The sequence below is a fragment of the Brassica napus genome, chromosome C7, assembly GCF_020379485.1.
Source record: "Brassica napus cultivar Da-Ae chromosome C7, Da-Ae, whole genome shotgun sequence".
Classification (NCBI taxonomy): domain Eukaryota; kingdom Viridiplantae; phylum Streptophyta; class Magnoliopsida; order Brassicales; family Brassicaceae; genus Brassica; species Brassica napus.
In genome coordinates this window covers 14,874,085-14,900,353 of record NC_063450.1, presented here as the reverse complement: position 1 = coordinate 14,900,353, position 26,269 = coordinate 14,874,085, and the positions used below count along the sequence as shown (strand labels likewise).

At 39.2% G+C, this 26,269-nt stretch overlaps 4 protein-coding genes across 4 annotated transcripts; 3 read left to right on the top strand and 1 right to left on the bottom strand.

The window, feature by feature from the left end:
* Nucleotides 1-5,679: 5,679 nt before the first annotated feature.
* LOC106374354 (protein RALF-like 26) lies at nucleotides 5,680-6,242 on the bottom strand. The gene has a single exon (XM_022705462.2). The coding sequence runs from the start codon at nucleotides 6,152-6,154 to the stop codon at nucleotides 5,930-5,932; it is 225 nt and encodes a 74-aa protein (XP_022561183.1). The 5' UTR covers nucleotides 6,155-6,242; the 3' UTR covers nucleotides 5,680-5,929.
* Nucleotides 6,243-9,856: 3,614 nt separating this feature from the next.
* LOC106373014 lies at nucleotides 9,857-11,024 on the top strand. The gene is made up of 3 exons (XM_013813253.1): nucleotides 9,857-9,964; nucleotides 10,046-10,108; nucleotides 10,296-11,024. Exons 1-3 carry the CDS (start codon nucleotides 9,857-9,859, stop codon nucleotides 11,022-11,024), a joined length of 900 nt encoding a protein of 299 aa, XP_013668707.1.
* Nucleotides 11,025-13,426: 2,402 nt separating this feature from the next.
* Nucleotides 13,427-13,956, top strand: LOC106373015 (uncharacterized protein At4g04775-like). Its single transcript, XM_013813254.1, has 2 exons — nucleotides 13,427-13,582; nucleotides 13,654-13,956. The coding sequence occupies exons 1-2, from the start codon at nucleotides 13,427-13,429 to the stop codon at nucleotides 13,954-13,956; spliced, it is 459 nt and encodes a 152-aa protein (XP_013668708.1).
* A 7,996-nt stretch (nucleotides 13,957-21,952) lies between these two features.
* On the top strand, nucleotides 21,953-23,537 carry LOC106375701 (pentatricopeptide repeat-containing protein At3g25210, mitochondrial). The gene has a single exon (XM_013815683.3). The coding sequence runs from the start codon at nucleotides 22,094-22,096 to the stop codon at nucleotides 23,234-23,236; it is 1,143 nt and encodes a 380-aa protein (XP_013671137.1). The 5' UTR covers nucleotides 21,953-22,093; the 3' UTR covers nucleotides 23,237-23,537.
* The last annotated feature ends 2,732 nt before the right edge of the window (nucleotides 23,538-26,269 follow it).

Below are 26,269 nucleotides of genomic sequence, written 5' to 3'. Positions count from 1 at the left end.
TTACGAGAATTGCCAAATAACATAATAAATGATATAAAATTTAATAAGTTTCTAAAACCCTTTGATATTTTTCAGATACACTTTTTAAATATTCTGTACACAACGCGGATGAAACTCTAGTTAACAATAAAACAAAGATCTAAATGATGGAGTACTAAACATATTTTAAAGAGCTATGGCGCAATAAAAAGCAAAGATTCATTAACATAAGCATAATCAAAGTATAAGAAGAGTTCTCGACCAGTTCTACCGATCAGACTATTCGACCAAGCAAGGTCAGGTCGATCCTAACCGACAACAAGTTACATGAGGTCAATGAAGCATTAGTACAACTCCAAGTCCAAAAGAAAACCAAGAAGAATGCAAGAATTGTCTAAAATTCCGTAAAGCACAATCTTCCATGGAAATATATATTCAAGAATGATGTTATGACCCCTAATTATAACTAGTGAACATATAAACCTGTGGATGGGTAAGAATGTTATGACCCCTTTTTCACATGATTGTTGTGATCTGTCAGGTTGTTTTTGCATGATCATTTAGATTGGTAGAAATTTTCTATTCGGTATAGGGCTTGATAGATTAAAGGTTAAAAAAACATTTAGAGCTAAGATAGACTAATCCAGACTAAATTTGAAATATAGGTTTACAATCATGAATAAAATGTAAAACGAAGAGCTAGGTCATCTCTTCATAAGTAGTCAGATACTGGAAAACCAGCGATCCTTGAGAAACTTGAGATGGACAAGACCAATCGAGTATGATCCATAAGACAAAGGTTCTTTGATGTCACCATTTACTGTTAGGAATATATTTCACATATCTTATTAACGTGAATAGACATACGCTTATATACAGACTCGAGACTTGGAGACTAAGTTACATATTAACAACTACTTTCTAAAACAGGGGAGAGTATATTGCATAGAGTAAATGTAGGATCTCTATCGTATCTTCTTACACGCCCCCTCAAGATGGAGAGGGAGGTCTCACTCCAATCTTGTTGCGCAGATCTATGAATTTGGCTCGAGTTAACGGTTTGGTAAGGGCGTCTGCAAGTTGATCTCGAGTGTTGACGTGTGCGACTTTGAGAGCCCCTCAGCTGAACTTGATTGCGAACGAAGTGATAGTCTATGGTGATATGCTTCATGCGAGAGTGGAATACTGAGTTTGCACATAGAAATGTGGCACCAACATTATCACAGAAGACCAGTGGTGGTGAAGATAAGGTGATGCCAAGTTCTGAGAGTACATTGCAGATCCAGTCAAGTTCAGAGGCTTTGTTGGCAACCGCTCTGTACTCAGCTTCAGTTGAGGACCTCGCAACGCCATTCTGTTTCTTGGATGTCCAGGAGATAGGATGTTGGCCGAGGTAAATGACATAGGCGTTTGTAGATATGTAGTCATCACTGTCACCGCCCCAGTCCGTATCTGAGTAGGCGTGAAGCACCAGCTTGTTTGATGCGGAGAAGAAAACTCCATGCGTTGGTGTGCCGGCTAGATACCTTAGGATTCTCTTGGCCACTTTCCAATGGTCTTCAGTAGGCATGTGCATGAACTGGGAGAGCTTATTAACAGCATAGGCAATGTCTAGCCGAGTAAACTGAAGGTATGGTAGACTCCCAATAAGGCGGCGATATTTGGTGGCATCAACAAGAGGAGTGCCTGAGTGGAGATGGAGTTTTGGGGAGGACGCCATGGGAGTTGTTACCGGTTTAGTGTTTTTCATGTCATACCTGTGAAGAACATCCATGATGTATTTCCGCTGAGAGAGATGCAGACCTTGAGACGTGCGATGAGCTTTGATCCCAAGGAAATAGTTTAATTGTTCTGCATCTTTTACAGAGAACCTAATGGCGAGCATTCTGAGAACACGAGCAATGCATGCGGTTGTGTTGCCTGTGATCAGTATGTCATCGACGTAAATGAGGAGGTAGATGAACTGATTCTCATGGCGCCGTACGAACAGTGATGTGTCTGCGAGCGAATTGACGAAGCTGAGTCCAAGAAAAAACGTGCGGAGCTCTGTGTACCAGGCCCTAGGGGCCTGTTTGAGCCCGTAAATGGCTTTGTGAAGTCTGCACACATAGTTAGGTTTGTCAGAGTCGACAAAGCCTGGTGGTTGATCCATATAAACCTCTTCCGTTAGTGTCCCTTGCAAGAAAGCATTGTTGACATCTAGTTGTTGTATTGGTCAAGAGTTGCTGGCGGCTATGTCAAGAATGAGTCTGAGCGTGGTCGACTTTATGACTGGACTAAACGTCTCTGTGTAGTCTTGACCATACTCTTGATTGTATCCTTTTGCGACTAAGTGAGACTTACAGCAGCGGTGCGTGCCATTGGAGTTGAATTTGTTCTTGTAGAGCCAGCGGCATCCGATGACGTTGTAGTGAGGTTGTCGAGGAACCAGTTGATAGGTTCCATTTCGAGCAAAGGCATCAATTTCTGTGGACATTGAACCGCGCCACTGTTTGTCCTTGAGAGCTTGAGTCAAGGTGTTTGGTTCTGCTGGGAAGTGACTGGTGAGAGCCGCAGCATAGTTGTATTTAGAGTTTGGATTTGAGATATTGTTCTTCGTGCGTGTGACCATGGGATGGTTATTGTTTTGAGCAGGAGGAATCGGTGGAGAAGGGCTTGCTGGATCAATGGATGTTGTAGAAGGTGTTGGTGTGTGTTGCTGATCAGGAACCGATGGAGAGGAGCTAGAGGCCGTCGGTGAAGAGTGAAGGGAGTTAGATGACTCAGCGGAGAACTCTGCACTCAAGTTACAACCGTTAGTATTACTAAGGGGAGGAGTTGGTGAATTTACTGACCAGACTGATGAGGACCTGAGCTCGGAGTCCCCGTTTGTTGCACGAGTGGTGGCATTGGGTTGATATTGGGAGGTGGTTGTGGGTAGGTTGTTGTTGGTATGATGGTGACTGGTGGTGAGAGGTTTGATGCGGCTGTAGGTGGGGAAGGAGTCGCGGGTGTGGTTGATCATTGTGGTGTTTGGAATGGAAAAACAGACTCATCGAACCTTACATGGCGTGAAATGCAGATGCTTTGTGTAGGTTGAAGGAAAAGATAGCCGCTTTGTGTAGGAGAGTATCCTATGAAGACGCATGGCATTGACTTATCTTCAAGTTTATGTGAAGTGTAAGGTCTGAGCCACGGAAAGCAGAGACTTCCATGGACTCGCAGCTTCATGTAGTTTGGTTGTGTTCCAAAGAGTTTGTGAAATGGAGAGTCCATATGTAGAACTGGAGTGGGCATGCAGTTGATAAGGTAAGTGGCGGTGGAGAAGGCATATGACCAGTATGATTTTGGCATTGATGCGTGAGTGAGCACGGAAAAGCCCGTCTCAACAATGTGTATATGCTTCCGTTCGGAAATGCCATTATGCTCCGGTGTGTGAGGTGGAGAGGTTAGATGTGAAATACCAGCTTCAGCTATGAGTTGACGAAGCGCTATAAATTCACCTCCATTATCTGAGTAGAGAGTCCCTATCTTGGTAAAGAAATGGTTTTCGACAAGGGCTTTAAATAGCTTGAATGTGTCTCGGACTTGTGACTTTAGCTTAAGTGGATAAATCCATGTATAACGGCTGTAGTGATCCACAAGAACTAGATAATACTTGTATTGATCTACTGAGACAATAGGTGAAGACCAGAGATCTACAAAGATGATTTGTAAAGGGTGAGATGAAGAGATAGAGGTTTGGTGAAAGGGAAGCTTGTGTGTTTTATTGATAGCATAATCTGAGCACAAATTACTTGAAGATACAGATTTGTGATAAGGTAAAGAGAAATTTGAAACAACATTTTTAAGAATAGAAGCTGATGGGTGGCCTAGCCGGTAATGCCAAATGGGTAGAGTGATTTGTGGTGGTGAGGAGGCGAAGAAGGATTTGAGGGTGGAAGGATTGGCTGGCCACTCGTACAACTCATCCTTGGTCTTTCCTTGGATTAACGGGACCCCCGAGCTGAGATCCTTCACCTGAAAGGAAGCAGGAAAAAATTCAACCGAGACCTTATTAGCATTACATAGGCGGTAAACTGAGACTAAGTTCTTTTTGATGTTTGGTACACAGAGAACATCATTCAAGTGTAACTTGCGTGTAGAGGAAGGTAGAGAGATGGAACCAGTATGCGTAATGGAGAGACCAGAGTCGTCTCCTATCATAACAGAGTCATCACCACCATAGGGTTGGAGAAGAGACATCTGATTCAGTTCGCTTGTGAGATGGTGTGTCACACCAGAGTCGAGAAGCCATGCAGCAGACGGGTTCTGAGCAGCTAGGGCCATGTTAGCTCGTGGTTGCCATGGACGAAAGGGGGAAGCTCCAATGTTTGTGTATTGTTGTTGCATCTGAGGGCATCGACGTGCGCTATGACCGAACACCGAGCAGATTTGACACTTGCCCTGGTAGCCTTTCGTGGAATTTGTCTTGTAGTTGTTGTTCCAGTTGGAATTGCTTCCTCTGTTTTGCTGTTGATGATATTGCTTCGGTCGTGAGGAGGCTACGTTAGCAGTCATTGGAATTGTGGTTGATACAGGAGTAGTCATCGCAAGAAGTTTGGCCTCTTTGTTGATCAGTTTTTCATGGATTTCGATGATGGAGGGGGTTGTGTCACGGCCCTCGACTTGCTCTGCCACGGATTTGTATTCCTCGGGAAGACCATCAACGATGTACTCGATCTTGTCTTCGTGATCAAGCGGTTTACCAAGGAGACCTAGTTGGTCAAAGCGAGTTGTGAGCCCTCTCATGTATTCATCAATGCTTTTGTCGCCCTTGGTGAAGTGTTTCAATTGTAGTCGAAGTTGTTGAATATGACCACGAGAAGGAGTTGCGTAAGTTGCACTGAGGGCTTTCCAGACGTCATGAGAGCTTTTGGTATTGGTGACGAGCGCCTGAATAGATGGAGACAGAGATCCGATGAGACCCATGTAGATCAGACGATCCTGACGGCGCCATTTTGTGTTGGCTGGATTGGCAGAGACAACATTGTCGACGGTTATTGTTTCTTCAGGTGCCTATGTGGAGCCGTCAACGTATCCTGCCAAGTTGTAGCCATCAAGGAGAGCATGGACCTGCAGATTCCATGTCATGAAGTTTGTGGATGTGAATTTTGTGATGTTGATCATGTTAACATTCAACAAGTGTTGGGTATCATCAACGATTTCATTGTGATGAGCCATCATGGTGAGAGTTGATAGAGAATGGAGAGAAAAGAAAGAATAAGAGAGAAGAAAAAGGGTTGACGGCGTAGAGGAAAAAAAATTAGGGTTGTCAGTTTGCTCTTGATACCATGTTAGGAATATATTTCACATATCTTATTAACGTGAATAGACATACGCTTATATACAGACTCGAGACTTGGAGATTAAGTTACATATATTAACAACTACTTTCTAAAACAGGGGAGAGTATATTGCATAGAGTAAATGTAGGATCTTATCGTATCTGCTTACAATTACAACCTAGTTTTCCTGGATAAGTTTGTTACAGTGCAGTTTACTCTAGGGATATTTGTATTTTGTTAGTTTTTGTAGGCATAACACATTTCAGTATTTAGAAAAACGTGTTTTGATTAAACCTTTTTGTTGTTAAGAAGATTACAGTTCACTAGAATCAGATATTATATGTGTGTGTGTGTGTGTGAGATAGAGAGAGAGAGAGAGAGCTCGTGTGTGTGATAGGTTGTTAGGACGAATGCTCATAAAAAATCTCAACAATAATAACACACTCATATCAGTTTTAACGCAACAAATGAAATTATTATTAAAAAAATATGAACTTGTGAACTGAATTTAAAAGAATAAATTTATAAATAAACATATATAAGTTCTCATATACATGTACTTATGCAAATATGTATATCAGTTATACTTGGTATATATCATAGAAGAGAAAAATGGATCAATGCAAAGGAATATCATGTTAAATTTACCCTCCACCTCGGCATCGGTGAATTTTTAAGCAACCACGCGTGTATTTGTTGGCAGGGACAGGAGGTCCATCATGAGGAGGATGACATCCCGCTGGAGGGTTAGGACCATGGCATGGGTCAAAGATGTGTGGACTTAAATATATCTTGTCTTTTTTAGCCTCTGATTGCTCCACAATCACAGCGGCACAAATCACCAACATTAATATCACACATGCCTTCATTTTCTCTTCGGAGAAAGTGATATTTTCCCCTATTGATCTAATTTCTCTTATTGATCTTTCTTCTTTCTGCTTTTTGTGGGAATTAGCTGAAAGGGGGTTTATATACACAAAGAATTAGGGTGTACACTAAATTTAGCCAACCCATGTTTGAAAAATCAACAATCTAAATTAAAGATGCTAAAACTGAAAATCCAAGGTTGTGTTTGGTTTTGGTTCCTATTTTTAGTAATATGGTAATAATATACATTTTTTGTTTTTGTTCGATAAACAGATTATACATTTTCTTAGATACAAAAACATTTGCAATATCGAAGACTACAAAAAGATGAGATAGGTGAAATACAAAACCTTTTTATGCCTCAAAAACTACTATAAAACATAAATTCAAGAGTTGTTGGAGGTGGGTTACTCAGACAAAACCCGTCAATTAAACTGAACTCTGCCACTTAGTCAAAGGACGGTCAAAGATTGTGCCGACTTAGAGGCAAAAATAAAGTAATAGGCTATAAAAGAGGAAGACCGGACGTTGGGGATAAACAATCCAAAAAATCATTACTTCTGATTCCGAGCAGGACGCTGACATTCGATCTTTGCCTGGAGAAATCTCGGCTCAGTACCTAGTTTCTACCTCCGGATAAAATGGAAAACTTCCAAAGAGAGATCTGCACATATTAATTTCTAACTACTACGAACAAGCTATATAAACAATATATAGCCACAGAAATAACGTGGCAAATCGTGGCTATAAAAACAGTCACCGAAATGACGTGGCGACGTAATGGCTAAAACTATAGCCACATAAATGAACATGGTAAAATCGTGGCTAGATGTATAGCTACTATTATTCTGTGGCTAAACTGTCCCTATTTTAGCCACATTTATTATGTGGCTAGATCGTAGCTATTTTAGCCATGTCGATTTTCTTCTTGTCGTAGCTATTTCTAAATCATGTCTAAACCGTAGCTAAACCGTGATTTCTTTGATTTAGCCACGATTTTCCTTGCCAGCTTCGTGGCTATATCGAAATTTTCTAGCAGTGTTTGTTGATCGCTCTTTCATTTCACTGTTCCGGTACTTATTGTATAAGTGAAAAGACTAGACATCCGAGGAAAGTCTCTTTACAACTGGTTAGAAAAGAGTGTTGTTCAAGTACAGTATATCTAAACTCGATATTAGTAATGGGTGTGGCGCGGATAATAGTAACAATTTTGTATGATTTTTTATATTGTTCTCCAATCCGCTCCACACCTTTTCTATTGGGAGTCTTCAAGAAAATATTTATGCATCGCCACATGTAGTATGTATTATAGTGGCCACGGACCTACGAAAATTAAGTGAAAATAGCCAGACATCTGCTTAAAGTCTCTCTTATAATTGGCTACTCATGCAAGCAAACTAACTCTAGAAAATTTACCCAAAACGTGAGTGCACGACTGTTCAGAAACTATAAGCCTATTGTTTTAGTACTCCATATCTTAAATTTAGACTAGTTTAAAAAAAAAATTAGACTAGTTTTTGATTTACAGGAGAATGGTTTACTGTTAGTAACCCGCCGTAACTATTATCATAATTTGTTACGGACCTAAGAAACCATATCCTTTATTTACAATCTGAAATATAGAAATAAAGAAACTATGACTTGAAGGTTGAAAGTTTGAAGAAAATGTTGGAATGCATAGATTTACATCAGATATAGTCTACTCAAGTAACTTTCGGTAAACATAATACAAAGAATCTTTGTAATTATTCCACAAACCACTAACCACGGTTAATACCATTTCAACAAATCCGTCGAAAACTTTCGGCCATTCCTCAAGAAATTGATTAAGCCATGGCATTCCTTTCTCACTCACATTACCGATCGTCAATAAAATCAAATCTGATATTTTCATGGCTCGTCCTTTCGCCAGGTCAAACAATGTAGTAAACATTTCACTGATTACATTAACACCTAGTTTGCATAATTTGAGAAAACAAGACTCGGATGTATCTCTTACCAGCTTGATCAAGGCATAAATGGCTTCCCCTGGAATCTTGAAGGTCTGAACAAATAGACAGAAGGAACATGCTGCGACGTGGAAGATCACATAAGAAATCGAATTGGACAAGAAAGTTACAGTTGAAAAGATCAAATTTGCTAAAGCAGCTATCATCTTCTTTGATTTTTGTACTCTTTGTTTATTTTGAGAAAAGGGGAAACAAGTAAAAAAACAACGTGCACCGCTTATGACTATGTATATGTCAATGCTACGATCCTTAAGACTATGTAAATGGTGACATTAACAATTTTATTAAGGGGTTAGTTTATTTGTTTTGATCAGTAAAACATAATTAGTTAATTGACTTTGAGGCTTTCAAAGATAGACTAATATCACTTTAATAAAACCAAAAATATACAACAAATATATATATTAAAATAGATTGTCCCTTTGCCATAATATGAATTATAAGTTGTCCCAATGCCATATTTTTTTTTTTTCTGTAAACCCAATTAAACTCCTAATCTAATCTTTTAAACGTTTTTGTTAATTTAATTATTTAAAAAAAAAGAAAAAAACGGTTTTTTGTTAATTTAATTATTAAAAAAAATATTAAAAAAAAGAAATACAAAAGGGAAAATTGACAAAGCCCGACGAACCCTAATTGTTGCCTCCTCCTTTGGCGATAGAGAGAAAAGATGATTTGAAATGCTCCAAAAGGGGATCTCGCCATCGCCGGTGTCCTTCTGGCCGGTAATACTCCGCCGGTGTTCTTCTTCTTCTCAATCGAAGTCTCAGAGACCTCGTCTCACTTCGAGACTCGGTCTCAAGTAAGTCGCCGAAGACCACTGAAGCTCGTACCTCACTGATAACTGAACTCGTGCCTTATCGCTCCGCTCTTACTCTCTCAGCCATAGTTTCAAGCAAACCAATCGATTCTCCTCAGGTTTGTTTATGAATTTTTGCATGTCTTTGTATCTTTTACTTGAGTCTTTTTAAGAGTGATTTTGACTGTCATAGGTTGCGATTTTTGTTTCTGTGAATTTAGGCTTCAATCTTATCAAAGTTTCCTACTTTTTTAGTTTTGGTTAAATTGTTTTTGTGGCAACTAATCTCTTGTAACTGTTGTTTTATCTTGTGAGTTGTATTATGATGCATTTGTTTTATGAATATTTACTGTAGTGATTGTGTTTCTTTCCTTGTCCATAGGTATGACGATTGATCAGTTGCCTAAATGCTGATTCAAAGAGGGAACTGAAACACAAGTTGAGAAGGTCAACAACAGTTGTCGAACTTCCATACTTCAGAAGGTGGAGAAGTACTGTCCATACAAGTACAAAGAAGTGTTGGAGGATCCGCTATTTGCTCAGGTTGTGGCCATTTATGTACACAAGCTTCAGCTTTCGGCAAGAGCGATCCACACCTTCGTTTGTAAGCAGCATCTGACCGCAAAGCGTTATGAGTTGTGGTTCCATTATGCTAGGAGGCCTCTCAGATTTTCAATGCAAGAATTCTATGCGATCACAGGTCTGAAATACAAAGACGAGCCTGACTTGGAGATTGATGACTGGGAATAAGATGGAGGGTTTTGGAGTAAGTTGCTAAGGAGACAAAAAATATTTCGGTTCAGTAAATCAGGAAGGTGCATCTGAAGTTGTGTAATACCTGGTCTCGTGTTGATAGGCTGAGGTTGGTGTATTTGTGTGTGATTGCCGGTATTCTTATGGCGAAGGATGAGAAGGTGTGGATCCCACACAAGTACATCAAGCTGGTGATGGATTTCGAGAAGATGAGGAAATATCTGTTGGGTCTTCACTCTTTTGATATGCTGGTGAGTTCCATTATCAAAGGTAGGGATAAAGTGAAGACGCAAAACAGTTATGTCGTAAATGGATTCTCGTATGTACTTCAGATTTGGTTGATGGAGGCTGTTCCAGACATTGGGTCTCTTTTGGGTCAGAAACTGAGAGAAGGCGTAACTACCATGAGGTGCAGGAATTGAAAATGATCTGCTAAAATTTCCTATGAGGGGATATTATTAGCATAGAGTCTAATTTTGCATCCACCGTAAGTTGTGTTTCTTTTAATTGATGTTATTGATGTCCATAGTTCTTAAATTATTGTGTCTTTAATCTTTTTTTTTAATTGTATATTTTTTGTAGGGAGATGTGTTTCCATGCATTTCTACATCTGGAAATTTCAAAGACGTGATTACGCATGTTGAGTTTGCTCGACCCTCTGAGATGAAGGATGAAAGAGTCGATCTAATCATTGACATGCAGCGAAATAAGTATGATTGGAGTAAGCATGTTTGGGCTTATAAGGAAACAGTAAAACCATTTCAGTACAGTTCTGAGGAAGATGGTTCATATGAAGAAGCGGCTGTAGAGACAAGTGATATTGAAATTGAAGATGAAATAGAAAGCACCCGTGTGTCTCCTGCTAAGAAGAGGAAGAACATGTTTCAGGATACTGGTGCCGAGTCAAGGAAGAAGAGGTTACTTTGCCAAAGATCAACCGAGAAATATAGAGATCTTGAAGAGGAAATGAAGTGTTATATCCAGAGTATGTTTAACTCTTCTTTTACTGCCTTAGGGCTCGAGGTATGCGAGTTTATTAAAGACCGCTTTATCAAATTAGAGGAGAAGATCCTTTCATCTCAGACTCAGGGTGGTGCGCCTGCTAATACTCAGACTCGTGGTGATGATCCGTTTTGGACTCCTTCTGCTGCTGCTGCTGCTGCTACTGCTTCGGTTCCTACTGAAGCACCTCCTTCGGTTTCTGCTCGTTCTCCTGCTCCTACTCCGGCATCTACCAAAGCTCCTGCTTCAGTTTCTACTTGTGGTCTTGCTCCTTCTCACAGTGCAGCTTCTGCTCCTTCTCGCAGTTGAGCTTCTGCGACTGCTCACACTGGTGGTCCTGCGAATGCTGCGAAGACAAGTCTCAGACAAAGGTAAACAAGAAGTAGATCCTTTTTCATGTCTTCAGTTGCTGTTCTATTTTCATGTCTTCGGTTGCTATTCTTTTTCCTGTTTGTGGTTGATGTTCTTACGGTTTGTAATATTATTGTAAGGATGATGTTGTCTTTGCTGTGTGTAATATTTATGTAAGGATGATGTTTTGGATCATGTGTGTAATATTATTGTATGGATGGATGTCTTGCTTTGTAAAATATTTCTTTAAAAATTATTAATGTCATATTTTGTGTTTTATAACCAGGATGCAGACTTGTCTGATGTGTTTGGCAGCTTATTTAGTACCTTAGATGTCAATGTAGGGACCCAAGAGCATTTACAGAAGACAATGGGCAACCTTACACAAGAGTCAAAAGTTGACGGTTTTGATCCAACTCAAGACAAGCAGTCCGAAGAACCTTCTCCTTTCAATACGCCAACGACTTCTTTTCGGCCATAGATCTTCAAAACACCATTCTTGACTGATAGTTATGATCTAGAAGTCCGTTGCAAAGCGAAAGACTACGAATTGGTTTTCCTTCCAGAAGACAAATGGGCCAAACTAATTGAATGGACCTCAATCCCACGTAAGTTGTATTTGAATTGTTTTACTTATTTTTCTCAAATCTACCTCATAAACATCATCACACCATTCCTTTACAAATCTTTGATGCAGAGTTAGCTTCGCGGATAATTGGGCCTAATATTTGGTTGAAGAACTTTGTGAGTTTAGCTCAGGATTATTTTGCAGATTGAATTTTGTTGTTGGTTCTCATTCCTAAAAAAAATTATATTTTCTTTTTCAGGACATGGACGCCATGATGTATTTGTTTCGAGAAAGAACCGCATTGCCTCGGTGGAGGCCAGACCGAGTCACATTTATGAACTGTATGTTCAGTAATCAGATCATCACGGCCTATGGCAAGTTTGATGGAAACAAGAGAGGGTACAAAATCGACGACAATTTTCTCGAGTATGGAAGAGGTGAGCTTCCATATCATATGGCAAGTTTGATGGAAACAAGAGAGGGTACAAAATCGACGACAATTTTCTCGAGTATGGAAGAGGTGAGCTTCCATATCATGGAAGCACATGTTCAGTATGGAGCGTTGATGTCGATCGTCTCTACATCCCTATCTGTGTTAACCAAATCCACTGGATCTCTGTTTGCGTCAATCTTGTGAACCGGACAGTTGATGTCTTCGATTGTGGGGGTAAGAAGAACAACAGGGTCGTGGAAGCTTTTGCCGTCCTCATTCCACGAATCCTCAAGGCTGTCCAGTCGCCAGAGAGGAAGAAAGATTTCAATATGAAACAGTATATTGTTTCATATGTCCCCATGCACGGCCTAAACATGAGTGGTAATGATTGTGGTGCTTATTTGTTGAAGTTCATAGAGTGTCATCTACTTGGCTTAGATTTCTCTTTGGTGAATGACGAGAACATCAAAGAAGCCCGACACAAGATAGCGTATGATCTTTGGGAAGCAGCAAATGATGCGGTCTTGCAGTCTCGGATGTCCACATTTAAGCCTCCAAAGCGTGCTCCGGTGAAACCTGTTCAACTCGGTTGAGTTTTTGATGTTCTTGCTTGATGCTCTTAGATTTCTAGTTTGTTTCATCTTTGGGTTTAAGACATGGTTATTTGATTCTACATTACTCTTATTGTTATGGAATTATTGCTTTGCTACTATTTTATTGTTTTATGATTTACTCTTAGGAAATAAATCACATAGGGTGTATACCCTAAACTCTAAAATACCCTAAACCCTAAATTAACTATGATTCATACCCTAAAACCTAAATTAACTATAATTCATACCCTAAACCCTAAATTAGCTATGATTCATACCCTAAAACCTAAATTAACTATGATTCATACCCTAAACCCTAAATTAGCTTGGATTCATATCATAAACTTTAAAATAGATAGGGTTCAAATACAATTCCCTAAATCATATAAAGAATGAATAAGAATTTTTTGTTTAAAAATTAAGAATTAAGTATAGTAACATGATGATTTTATAGATTATTAAGTTATAGTTATAGAAATTAGTATTTTCAAATTTTGTCTTCATATAGTTCTCAGATGTCGATTTTAGTGTATTAGTGTGTAGTATTTTAGCAGCCAATATAAGGGTTATAGAGTATAACCGTTTATGGTTTATACACACTAGGCCCACCCGAAAGTTCTTAAAACCTGACCCTAAACCCGGATCCACATACCCCTAAACACGTGATTTTCTTTTCATTTGTCAAAACTTAAGAAAATAAAGTTGAGAGAAAAGGGGATTAGGTTTCTTTGTCTGCGAATCCTGTGAATCTCGAAACGAAATCACAATGACCAGTTCGTCGACTTCTTCTGCTCGTTTTCCTCGAATCTCAAATCATGGTGTGCCTACAAGATGTTGGTCTTGCGAGGGTATAACAACTTTTGGTTCATCGACGGCGGAGAATAGATATCGACGATTCTACAAATGCCAAATCGCAAGAGATGTAAGTCTATGTTTCGATTTTGTGTTGCAGTAAAAACGATACTGACTGATTTTTGGTTTCTTTTGCGATAGAGAAAAACTAAGAATCATCTATTTAAATGGATTGATGAAGCTTTGATTGACGAGATACGGATAGTAGATGCGAAACATGAGAGACTTGCTCAAGAGATTACGAAGTTTGAAGAAAGGGTTATGGAAAAAGTGAAGTCTGAGATTGTTAGAGTTGAAGCTGAGATGTCGGAAAAGCTCAAAGAGAAGGTGAACTTGGAGATTGCTAGAGTTTCACAGGAGATGAAACATAAGCTAAAGATTGCGACGGTGGCTTTGGTTGTTGTGGGAGAAATCGTAGGAATATGGACTTCTCATACTGTCTGAGCAAGTTCCAGTGATTGGTTGCTTGTTGTCTGAGTTTGATGGGTTCAAAATAGCTTAAGTTTGCATTGTTGTTTTCATTATGATCGCCTATAATACACCTGATGGCTTCTTGTTTACTTTCGGTTGCTGACTATTATCAGCTTCATTTCACAATCTAATACTTATCATTTGTTTTATGTTATTTCAAAGCTAGTAGCTTCAGTTAATTGCTTCAGTTCACAATCTTCTTGTCTGAGTTTATTGGGTAGGAAAGAGATTAATGTTGCAGTAAATTGCAGTAAAAATACAAGAGAGATAACAAGATGTCTAATATCCATAACGAAGAAAAATAAAATCCAAAACCAAGCAAAACAAGTAAATCAAGTAACCAACACCATAATGAATAACAAGCTAATAAAAACCAAGAAAATCCAAAACAACAAACTGGCTAAATAGCTCTGTCACATGTAGCTCTGTTATGATTCTCTTCGCCACATCTACTGCATCTTCGCCTCTTTTTTTCTTGATCTCCTTGCGATGAAGGGAGTTTGTCTTCAACTGTCTTGTATCTGCGCTTTCTTCTCCTTCCTGCTCCTCTTCTTGATTCAGGAGGAACCACATTAGCATTCCGAACATCATCTGGAACAACCCAACTATCCTCAGGAACACCTATTGGATTGATAGTTTCTTGATAAGCTGTTCTTCATGTGGAAGTCGTGTACATGTCATTCGTTAGTGAGGATGGGGCTCAACCAACTGTTAAACCAGCCTTGATTGCGTGTCTACATGGGATTTTCAGTAGGTCATATTTCCCACTTGAGCAGGTTCTTCTGTCCAAATTAACCAGGCAGTCGATTGTATCTCCGCGAACCAAAAAAGGGTACTCGTCAACTGGCTGCACCAGAAACGTTTACCCTTATTAATCCGCTTGTCTATCTTTTTCTCGATGGCAATAGTGAATGGTTTTGTGTGCTTCCTGCTTCGTGTGCGGCGTTCGAAGAACCAAAGGGTCAGCATTTCTCTGATGCTATCCAACAAAGGAATGACTGGATACTATCTTGGTGTGCGCAAAGCAGAGTTTATTGATTCAGCTGGGTTTATCGTCCTGATGTCATACCTGAATCCTGGAAACTGACAGCGAGCTCACTTTGTAACATCTGCATCTGTTAAATATTTTCTAATAGCTGGACTAATATAGCACACAGCTTGGTATCGCTTCTGAAAATCAATGACTCTATAAGCTTTAGAAGCTTTTGCAATCAACCAGCCAGTCCATTTCCTTTGTAATGTGTGACCACATTATTCAACAAATGGTGGATGCAAATTCCAGGTTGAGAAAGAGGATACACATTCTCTATTGCCTTACAAAGTGAGGCATTTCTGTCTGACATAAAAGCTAGAGAATGCTCGTCCGCAACAACAACCTTTAGCTGTCTCATAAACCAATCCCATGAACGATCATTTTCTGAGTCCACAATCGCAAATGCAACAAGATACAAGTTAGAGTTTCCATCTAAAGCTGTCGTAGCAAGTAATATCCCTTTGTATTTGCTCTTCAAAAATGTTCCATCAACAACAATAACTTGTTGCATGGCTGTCTGAAAACATCGTACTGATTGGCCAAACGAAACGAAGAGAAATCTGAATCTACCATCAATATCGGTTTCATAAAATATATGCGTTCTTGGATTAGCTTCTCTCAGCATGTCCAAGTACTTTTTGATTTTTTCTAAAACTCTTCTCCGGAATACCTCTAACCATGCCAATTGCAAACTCCCGAGCATCCCATGCTAAGGACTTAAATATCTCGCATCCATGTTCCATCCTCATAATTTGTATGACATCATTAGTTTTGGGACATTCTTTCACACCATCATACCTATGCATTATTAGACCGCCAATTGTTATTGCAGAAGTTGTCCGACCACCATTATTCATACTCGACGCAGCGCATGTATGATCCGCCACATATTTTTTGATGATGAAATATGGGGAACCTGATAACCCCTCAGCCCGAACACTCCATTTGCAATGGTTGTCAATGCATCAGATGTACCAAAGTTTTCTGTCAGATTTCACAACTTTGTAATCGAAGTCATGCTTCATTGCTGACATTTCCAAAGCTGCTTTCAACATGGTTTTGTTTTGAAATGTTTCACCCCTCTTCACAACATCCATCAAAGAAAACCGAACACTTTTTCCACTATCATCTTCTTTTGCACTTATGGCGAGAACATCATATTCTTCATAGCAGTTTGAGTTACAATTATCTTCAACATCCTTGCTTGATTCAATGAACTAACAGTGTCATCTCGAGGTGGAAACGAGGTATGTTCACCTTGCTCTCTGAAAGGCGAGTTAGATTTCTCATTATCATCCCCAATGTTACCGTTGTTTCAACTGATAGGTGAAGTAGACACACACAACCTTGTAGAAGTATTTCCACATACATATGTAAGAAAATTTTTGACTTGCCGATCACTCTAAATGATAACTGGGGGACAGTCTATTGAACTGATTAACACCATAGGTAAGTAGCTTAACTCAAGCTCGAAAAGGTTTTGGTCAATTCCAAAATTTTCAAAAGCCATATGCCTTAGGTCTTCAAAGGAACTTGTCAATTTCATGTACAGTGCTCTACCTCGTTTGTTCTTATCAACCGCAAATCCCCATCCTTTAAGGGGATCAAACTTCCACAACCCACAAGAAGAATAGATATGCATCTTCTTTAACAAGCAATTCAAAATTTTTGGATGAACAAAAAAAAATCGTCTCACCAAGAAGAAGACCACGATATTTTTAAAAAAATTTAACTTGGAAAACAAAAAAATTTTAGGAAAATAGATTTAGAATATATTTTCTTAACAGGTTTTGGAGATATTTAAGGAAAATATACAATTCGAAATTCATAGAACATATATTACGTTGTCCATAGAATAAAGGAATTTGGTAGATTATGGAATCATATTATCGCAGAGTCATGAGACATGGCAGATTTTGTCATTTCGCCTTTGTAGATATATTGGAAATAATTAGTTAATCAAATCAACTGTAGTTCAGAAATAAAAGAAATGGTAGTCTATTAATTCTACTTTGTCTACTGTAGTTCAGAAATAAAAGAAATGGTAGTCGTTTAATTCTACCATGCTAGAGTTAAAACAAATGCTCGATTTAACGTTCTGTTGGTTGCAAATATTCATGTACTTAGCCGAATATGCAGTCTACATCTTCGTAGACACTAGATTATGTTTTCTGCCATCGGTAGACCAAAATATGAAATTGTGATCCACAAATATTTATTCAACCAAAGTATTTTTCATATGTTTCTCTCTTGTTTATATACATTTTGTATATTTTTCAATATTTTTCTGATTCTTAAAATAATTGATATGATTTTTAAAAGTTGATCAGGGGTATCTAAGTCCAAATCTGACCAAAAAGAGATTTATGGCAAAGGGACAATGTACTTATTTTTCTATTCCGTTTTAGCAATTTTTCATTAAAATATTGTTTATTATATTATAATGTATGGTATATATCTTGACTTCAATATAAAAGCTAACAAAAATTAAACCTGACATTGATATGCCTTAAATTTGGATGTTACATCTAGGCGATAGATGTTATATCACATACACCATCCCGATTCGGTTGCATCAATAGCGTTGCATCAAGTTATTATGTATGTTACATCTGATCGTGGGCTTATGCCCACGAGTCTGTATAGTCTAGGGTTTTAGATGCGAGATGCTACTATATATATCTTGTATTTGAAGTAATCCTAAACTTGCACTTTGTAAGCTCAATATCGCCTCCAATAATAAGATCTCTCTTTGCCCGTGGGCGTAACCCTAGGGGTGAACCACGTTAAATATTTGTATCGTAGTTACATCTTTTTTATTCATCTGTTTCCTCATATGTTCCTTCTCACGTCCATTACAACAAACTGGTATCAGAGCCAGGTTTGGGGCTGGTGATCTGGTGAGAAGATGTCTGGAATAATCGCAAAGATCGACAAATTTGATGGGAGAAATAGCTTCAGTCTTTGGCAGATCAAGATGCAGGCGTTGTTGAAGCAACAATGCATCTGGGGACCATTGTCAGAGAAGAAATCTGAAACAGCCGATTTGGAGGCTCTGGAAGAGAAGGCGTTTTCAACAATTTTGTGGTGTCTAACAGACGAGATTATCATCGAAGTGTCGGATGAGAAAACGACAGCTAGTTTGTAACAGAAGTTGGAGAGTTTGTACATGACAAAATCTCTGACGAACAAGCTACTTCTGAAGCAACGCCTCTTCACCTTGCGTATGCAAGAAGGTATTAAGCTTCGCGACTATCTTGACAAGCTAAATTCGATATTATGGGAGCTGCGTAGCATCGATGTTAAGGTGGAGGATGAAGACGCGGCAATAATCCTGTTGGTATCTCTGCCAAACTCCTTGGAGAACTTCTTGCAATCGTTCATTGTTGGCAAAGATACAGTGAAACTCGAAGAAGTTAGGTCGGCGCTTCATAGTCGGGAATTGCACCATAAGGCATCTAGCTCAGAAACATACAATCAAGCATTGGGGTTGTTTGTCAGTGGTGTGAAGGGACATGGGAACATAAGGACTTCAAAAGATAGGAAGTCGTTTCCAAGAGGTCTTAAAGCATTTGATATTTGCAACTACTGCAAAGAGAAGGGACATTGGAAGTCAGACTGTCCCAAGATGAAGGAGCAGCAGTTTGGGTCTGCTGCAGTAGCTGAGGATAAAAACAAGTCTGACGACGACATCGCTCTTGTTGTGCACGGACACACACACACTCTTCTAATGTGTGGGTTCTTGATATGGGAGCATCCTACCATATGACAACGAGGAGAGAGTGGATTTCGGAGTACATAGAGATACTTGACAGCAAGATTAAGATGGCAAACGACTTTGTCTGCAAGATTGATGTGATCGTCTCAATCAAGCTCATGACACATGATGGTAGATTCTGCACATTGAACAAGGTTATGCATGTTCATCAATGACGAAGAATTTGATATCTGTGAGTCTTCTGGACAGCATAGGGTTCAAATCTTCGGGTGGCGATTGATTTTTGAATGTCTACAGAGGTTCTGATGTGATTCTAAAGGGTTTCATGAACGGTACTATTTATTTTCTGAAGGGTACAACGGTTACTGGTTCAGCAAATGTTGCATCGCCAGAGAGCCCAGAGGAAGATATGACTAAGCAATGGCATATTAGGCTTGGACATATGGGTGAGTGTGGGATGCAACATCTGTCGAAGCAAGATCTGTTTCATTCTGATATTGGTTTGGAACTCTGCTCGGAAGAGTTCAAACAGTTTTGTAAGGATGCAACATCTGCCAAGCATCTTACAGACATGGGAACACCACAGTGGGATGGTGTTGCAAAATGGATAAACCAGATAGTGCTAGAGAGAGCGATGTGCATGATCTCGAGTGATGGTTTGGAGAAGCGGTTTTGGGCTAAAGTAGTTAACACGGCTTGCTACTTGATAAATCTCACTCCCCCCACATGGTCTGGTCTCCATCAGAAAACCGAGTGGTTCTAAGCAGGAATGTTGTCTTCGATGAAACATCTATGGTTAGAAGCTCAGGGTCCAGTTCAGAAGCAGAAAATGGTAGCACTGATAAACAGGTTGATACGTCCTGAATCAGGAAGGATCACTTTAGCTGGGTGTTGGATATGATCCGAGAAGGCAAACGACACTTCTGGAGCTGAGATAGATTGAAAGGATCATCAACAAATGTGAAAAGGCTCTTGATATACCCACGATCTAAGGCTAACCACCCAAGAAAGAATGAATGTGTTAACTAACCACCAAATAACACAAAAGATGAATTGGCTGACCACCAAATCAACAAGCCGGTTCACACCAATGAACTAGCTAAAAAACTCTCTCTCTCACTCAGAGAAAAAACGAAATAAACTAAAAAACATAGAGTGATTTTATTCATAGAAGAGTTTACATATTTATACTAGATGTGGTCAAAGAAAGACATAATTGTTTTTGAGAATCACACATCTAGGAAATGAGAAATTTGACTAGAAAATAATAAATGAGTCAAAGTTTCTGAGTTTGAGGTGGACTGAAGACCCTTCGACTATTGTCCAGGTTCATTCTGGTCGTTCTGGTCCATGGTGGTAAGGATCAAGACGTGGGCTGGACGATCCGTATGGCCCAAATTCGCGAGAACTGAAGATCACCTGATTTGCAAATTGCGTAACTCCCACATCTGAACTTCATTTGATCTGATTCTTCTTCGAAATGCTCCATAATTGAGTTGAGCATATTCCCAAAGTGATTTCATGCGTAGAAGCCATGTGGTTTGGAAGATATGAGTCAAACAATGAACATATATCATTATTGTTTTCCATGATCAAACCATGCATGTCTGTTTTGCCCGGTGCGCCACTCAAGGGCACATCACAGGTGGAGCTGCAAGATGACCATGAAGTGATCGATATGCAGGAACTCACAGAAAATCAAGAGGAGCGTGTAGAAGATGTTCAGTTGGAGTCTACAGAGACTCAACAGCGTGATGCTACAGAGAGAGCATCGCGAAGGATCGACCAAGAAGGGTTGATGTCAGGCCCCCAGAGAGATAACGCTTCGAAATACATATGTTTGGATCTTGATTATAATCATCATTGTCGATAAATTGTTGCTTTGTTCTTATCATTTTGGTGTGTATTTGGAAATATTTCACATGATTGGAAGTTTCCGGTGTTGGTGTTTTTGTTTGCGACAATTTTGGTGTGGTTTCAAAATACATAGGTTTTGATTGACCTGACTATACGCAATACGCAAGAGTTCCTAAGACCCTGATTAATTCGGGCTTTTAGGATGAGGTTCTTAGCTTTTAACTAGGAAAAGCTAAGAACCGTCTCTTAAATAAGAGATATAAGAACCGTCTCTTTAGCCGAAAAATGTAAAAAGAAAAAAAAAAAAAGTCAAATCATGAATTAAAAATCTCAAATTAAGAATTGAGGTTAATCATGCTCTAATTCTTATACGACAATTTTGGGCATTTTGGCCATGGTTTCAAAAGGCCAATAAAACCCCTTCAAAGATATGGACTAGACCATGATACAAGGAAAAGATAAACGAGGTGGTGGAAACCGTGCATACCATCCAATTCCCTAGCGATTTGTTCATTCCTTCTCTTATTTCAGTAAGTTTATGTATCATAAGTTTTTCATTAAAGTAGCATGTGTACAGTGTACTTACGGTTATTTAGGGAAACATTAAATAAAAGTTACAATTTTAATAGACAAATAAATGTAATATTTAGGCCTGAGACTTATTATCCGAGATCCAGATTCGATCTGAGATCCGCTCCGGATCCGCTCCGAAAATAGGATATCCGGGGTGCCCGGATCCGAATCCGGATGGTAAAATCTTGGATCCGTGCAAACCGAATCCGGATCCGGATATCGTAATTTTTAGGTCCGGATATCCGGATCCGGATCCGTATTTTTAAAATACATTAAATTTTTAAATTTTATTAATATTTATATTTGATATATTAATATTTATACATGAATTAATCTTATAATCTTATATTTTAGTTTTACAATATTATAAACATATATAAATATATTTATAAATATTTAATTTATGTATTATATTAAAAAAAATTAGTATTTTTTGTTAAAAAAATTAATATTTTTTGTTAAAAAAATAATATTTTTTGTTAAAAAATTAATATTTTTTGTTAAAAAATTATTTTTAATTATTTTGACGGATCCGGATCCGGATCCGGATATCCGCGGATAATAGAATATCGAGACGGATATCCGAAACCCGGATATCCGGAAACCACGAATCCGGATCCGGATATTAAATCCACGGATTCGACGGATCCGGATCCGAATCCGGATACCCTAAATTTTCCGGATATCCGGATCCGTCCCAGGGCTAGTAATATTTCTCATATAGATCATAATAAATTAGCTTTTAAAAAAAAAAAAGGACAAATAAATAATTATGGTAAAATTTAAAATGCGATAACCCTACTCCAGAACCCGTCTCTGTGGGCTTTATCCAATCTGTAATACGAACGGCCACACTGGATCATAGCTTCCTCCTCACTAGAACACAAACGCAGACGTCGATCAAGTCTTGCTCCACCGCCGCTGGTACGATGTCAGCAGCCCTCCGTCGCATCATACTCCTCTCCTCCGTAAAGCGCGCCTGGAATTTACCTCCGCCTTGCCTTTCCTCCGCCGTGAGTCGCCTACCCATATCTTTCTCCTCCGCCTCATCTCCGCCTCAATCAAACCCGTCCCCTTCCCGGATCCGAACCCGGACTCCCCTCGAAACCCAATTCGAGACGTGGATCCAGAATCTGAAACCAGGCTTCACACACCCCGACGTGGTGGCGGCGTTGCGTGCCCAGTCCGATCCGGATATGGCGTACGACATATTCCGCTGGACAGCTCAGCAGCGAGGCTACAAGCACAACCACGAGGCTTACCACTCTATGATCAAACAAGCAATCGCCGGAAAACGTAACAAGTTCGCCGAAACCCTAATCGACGAAGTCGTCGCCGGCGCTTGCGAGATGAGCGTTCCTCTCTACAACACCATCATCCGATTCTGCTGCGGCCGTAAGTTCCTTTTCAATCGAGCTTTCGATGTTTACAACAAGATGCTTCGATCAGATAACGACTCGAGACCTGACCTTGAGACCTATACTTTGCTTCTAAGCTCATTGCTCAAGAGATTCAACAAGTTGAATGTCTGCTATGTGTATCTCCACGCCGTTAGATCGCTCACTAAGCAGATGAAGTCGAGCGGAGTGATTCCTGATACGTATGTGTTGAACATGATTATTAAAGCGTATGCAAAGTGTCTTGAGGTTGATGAGGCTTTAAGGGTGTTCCGTGAGATGCCTCTGTACGGGTCCGAGCCTAATGCTTATACGTATGGTTACTTGACGAAAGGGCTTTGTGAGAAAGGAAGGGTGGAACAGGGTTTAGGGTTTTACAAGGAGATGAGAAGCAAGGGAATGGTTCCTAGTGGGAGTTGTTACATGGTTCTGATTTGTAGCCTTGCAATGGAAAGGAGATTGGACGAAGCGGTCGAGGTTGTGTTTGACATGTTGACGAATTCTCTCTCTCCGGATATGTTGACTTATAATACGGTCTTGGCGGAGTTGTGCAGAGAAGGCAGAGGGAATGAAGCTCTTGAGCTGCTCGAGGATTGGAAGAAAAGAGATCCGGTGATGGGCGAAAGGAACTATAGAACGTTGATGGATGAGGTGTATTTTTTGAACAAGGGATGATCGGGTTATGTTCATCTGGAAGACGATCAGATCTGCTAAAAGGGCGAAATTTAAAGATGGCTTACAAATTATCCAAACTATGCGGGTTATGATCAAGTTTTGATCTTCATGATTAGATACATTCAGGTTGAAGTATAGTGATTGAAAGACTGAAGACTCGGCCATAGGGTAGGCATATATTCTGTTGTTTCTAGGAAGCCAAGGATTCAAGATCATGTCCTAAGAATGATGATGTCTGAGGTCTTATGACCATAAAATATATGTACGACTTTTTCTCTTCAAGAATACCAACATTCGCTCATCTTTATATAAAATAGTACCGTTATTTATGGACGCCCTTACTATTGTGATTTCGGCCGTCACAAAGCTGTGATTTCTCATATTCACCAAGAGAAGACATGCATCTTTCAGGCAATTCACAAAATTCTTTGTGAACTTGATCCTATATATTTGTGTAGTTATGTATATATAAACCACTTTTTATATCCCATTTGTTTGCACAATGAAGCTTTAATCAGTTGGATTTCTGTGCACAATGTTAACGTCTGTGCTTTGCTCTGTGTCTCTGCTCTGCTCATACGTTATATGTCCCGCCACTTCAAACACGTTAATCAAGAGTGTGACATAAAAACCCTGGATGTGATTAATTACGAATTTCATGTGCTATACTCATTTGTTCCACGGAGATAGATTTTTTAGTATTTTCATATATATTAAAAAAACACATTAAACTGTCATAACAAATGTATTGTTTTCTGTAATTTTCAGTTTTCAATAACTTTTAACCAATATTAATTCAATAAAGTCAATTAATTTTTTTGAAGTTTATAATTTTTTCGCAGAAAATCCAAAAAATACATTTTTCTGAAACATACTTTTTTTTTAAAAGTCTATTATTAAGGAAGAGAGGGAGTATATTTTAATGTGATGTATACCCATTATATTCACTTCATTTTATAAACGTGACTATCCTGAAAAAGATCTTCCGTAAGAAGACGACAATGAGCCATGCATCTTCCATGAAAGCTGCTCGAGTTTTGGTTCTGCTAATCGTTCTTGCATAAAGTATAAATCTGTTTTTCTGTATATTTGTTTCCATCAACCTTTTTAAAAAAATTGAGGTTGAATAGATAAGGTTGCTATCAATCCCATCTTAGTTGATCGTTTCGTTGTTTCTGATGATATTCTTCAGCATATGCGAAGAAGAAGACAGCTGATGTGACAGAGCAGCAAACTGGTGTCAGTCAAGGTATGCGAAACGCTCTTTTGCGTCTCTTCATTGGGATTAGATTTGTAATTCATTTTGTTCCATTTTACAGTCCAAGCTCACGAATGGGATAAGATATGATCAAGGTCCACTATCAAATAGTAAATGTTATTATCAAAGCTTCTACAATTTGGTAACAACATCGTTCTCTATTGTTATTGCATTGGTTTTAAAACGCTTTTTTGACTATATTCTATGTGTTTGATTTTCTCTAATGATGGGGACATGGTGTAGAGATACAATGATCATATGATGAGTATGTATGTAGTGCACCAAGGCTCTAACCAAGTTGCCAAGGAGATGCCTCCGGTCGGTGGAATGAACGACGACGACGACATGGACTTGGGTGACGATGCATCGTTTCTGAAAGTCGGTGAGGAGAAGGAGATCCAACAAGGCTTGAAGAAGAAGCTTATTAAGGAAGGTGAAGGATTCGAGACTCCTGATAAATTTAAGGCGATGAAGTTGAAGGTAAACATTTGATTCCATTTAAAAGCTGCTCCAGATTTTGTCTATGCTTGATGGACGATTCCAGCCGCGACAGACAGAGGAGGCACGCCTTTCAAATTCACTCTAGCTAGGACAAGGTGACTAGTGCATTGAATCTCTTATCTTTGAGGCCATTGTTTAGCTTACTGTAACATGGAGACTAGTTTGGAAGATTTCAACTCGAAAACGAGTTCTCTGAATTATTGAGTTAAGATGTAGTAATTGTTGTTAAGCTCGAGTTCTCTGAATGCTATTGTTCATATGTGTCATTGTTGGCTTATTCTTCTTTTTCTCTTCCTGGCATTGTGTGTTGGAGGCCAGGTTATTAAAGGATGGGATATTGGTATGAAGACAATGAATAAAGGAGAAAACGCTCTGTCTTTACTATGCCTTCGGAGCTGGCGTATGGGGAATCTGGCTCCCTGCAAATGCCACGCTTCAGTTTGATGTGGAGCTGCTCTCGTGGTCTAGTGTGAAGGACATTTGCAAAGATGGCGGTGTCTTTAACAAGATTCGAGAGAAGTGGGAAACCCCAAAGGATCTCGATGAAGTTCTTGGTGAGTATCCACTTTCTTTCTGGCTTACGTTAGAGATTGGCGTGCACTTCCGTTTCTTTAGCCGTATGTTCCTGCGTTTCTGTTTATTCAGTGAAGTATGAGTCTAAGCTTGAGGACGGTACGGTGGTTGGGAAATCTGATGGTGTGGAGTTCACTGTTAAAGATGGTTTAGAGCTTTGATTTCTTCTGAGCAATGATGGATGGGCATGTCAGATAGTGTATATTCCTTCTCTGACGTTCTTTCTCATTGATAGGTTATTTCTGTCCTGCACTTGCTAAGGCTGTGAAGACCATGAAGAAGGCTGAAAAGGTTCTTCTGATGGTTCAACCACAATGTAAAACAATGTAAGACAAATTTCGGTGCATTCATCCAAAATCAGTTTCTTATGTCTTTTATCTGTTCCTTTCTGGCAGTGAAATTGATAGGGAAACTTCAAGATGGCACTGTATGATAGGACCGTATTATATAAACTAGAGGAGAACCGAATATTATAAAGAATAAATTTGATAAAATTATACCAAAGATTAAGAGAATGATGATACAACTGCAGAAACGAGATATTATCTCTTTCCTTAACTCAAAATATGTCCCGTAGTGCGACGATTCGATAACGTAATGAGTCCCAAGATACAACTGCAAAAAATCTTCTGATTTACGTCACTCTATCAGAAACGGCGAAACTAGTTTTGTGTATACTGTGAAATATCAAAGAGAAAGAA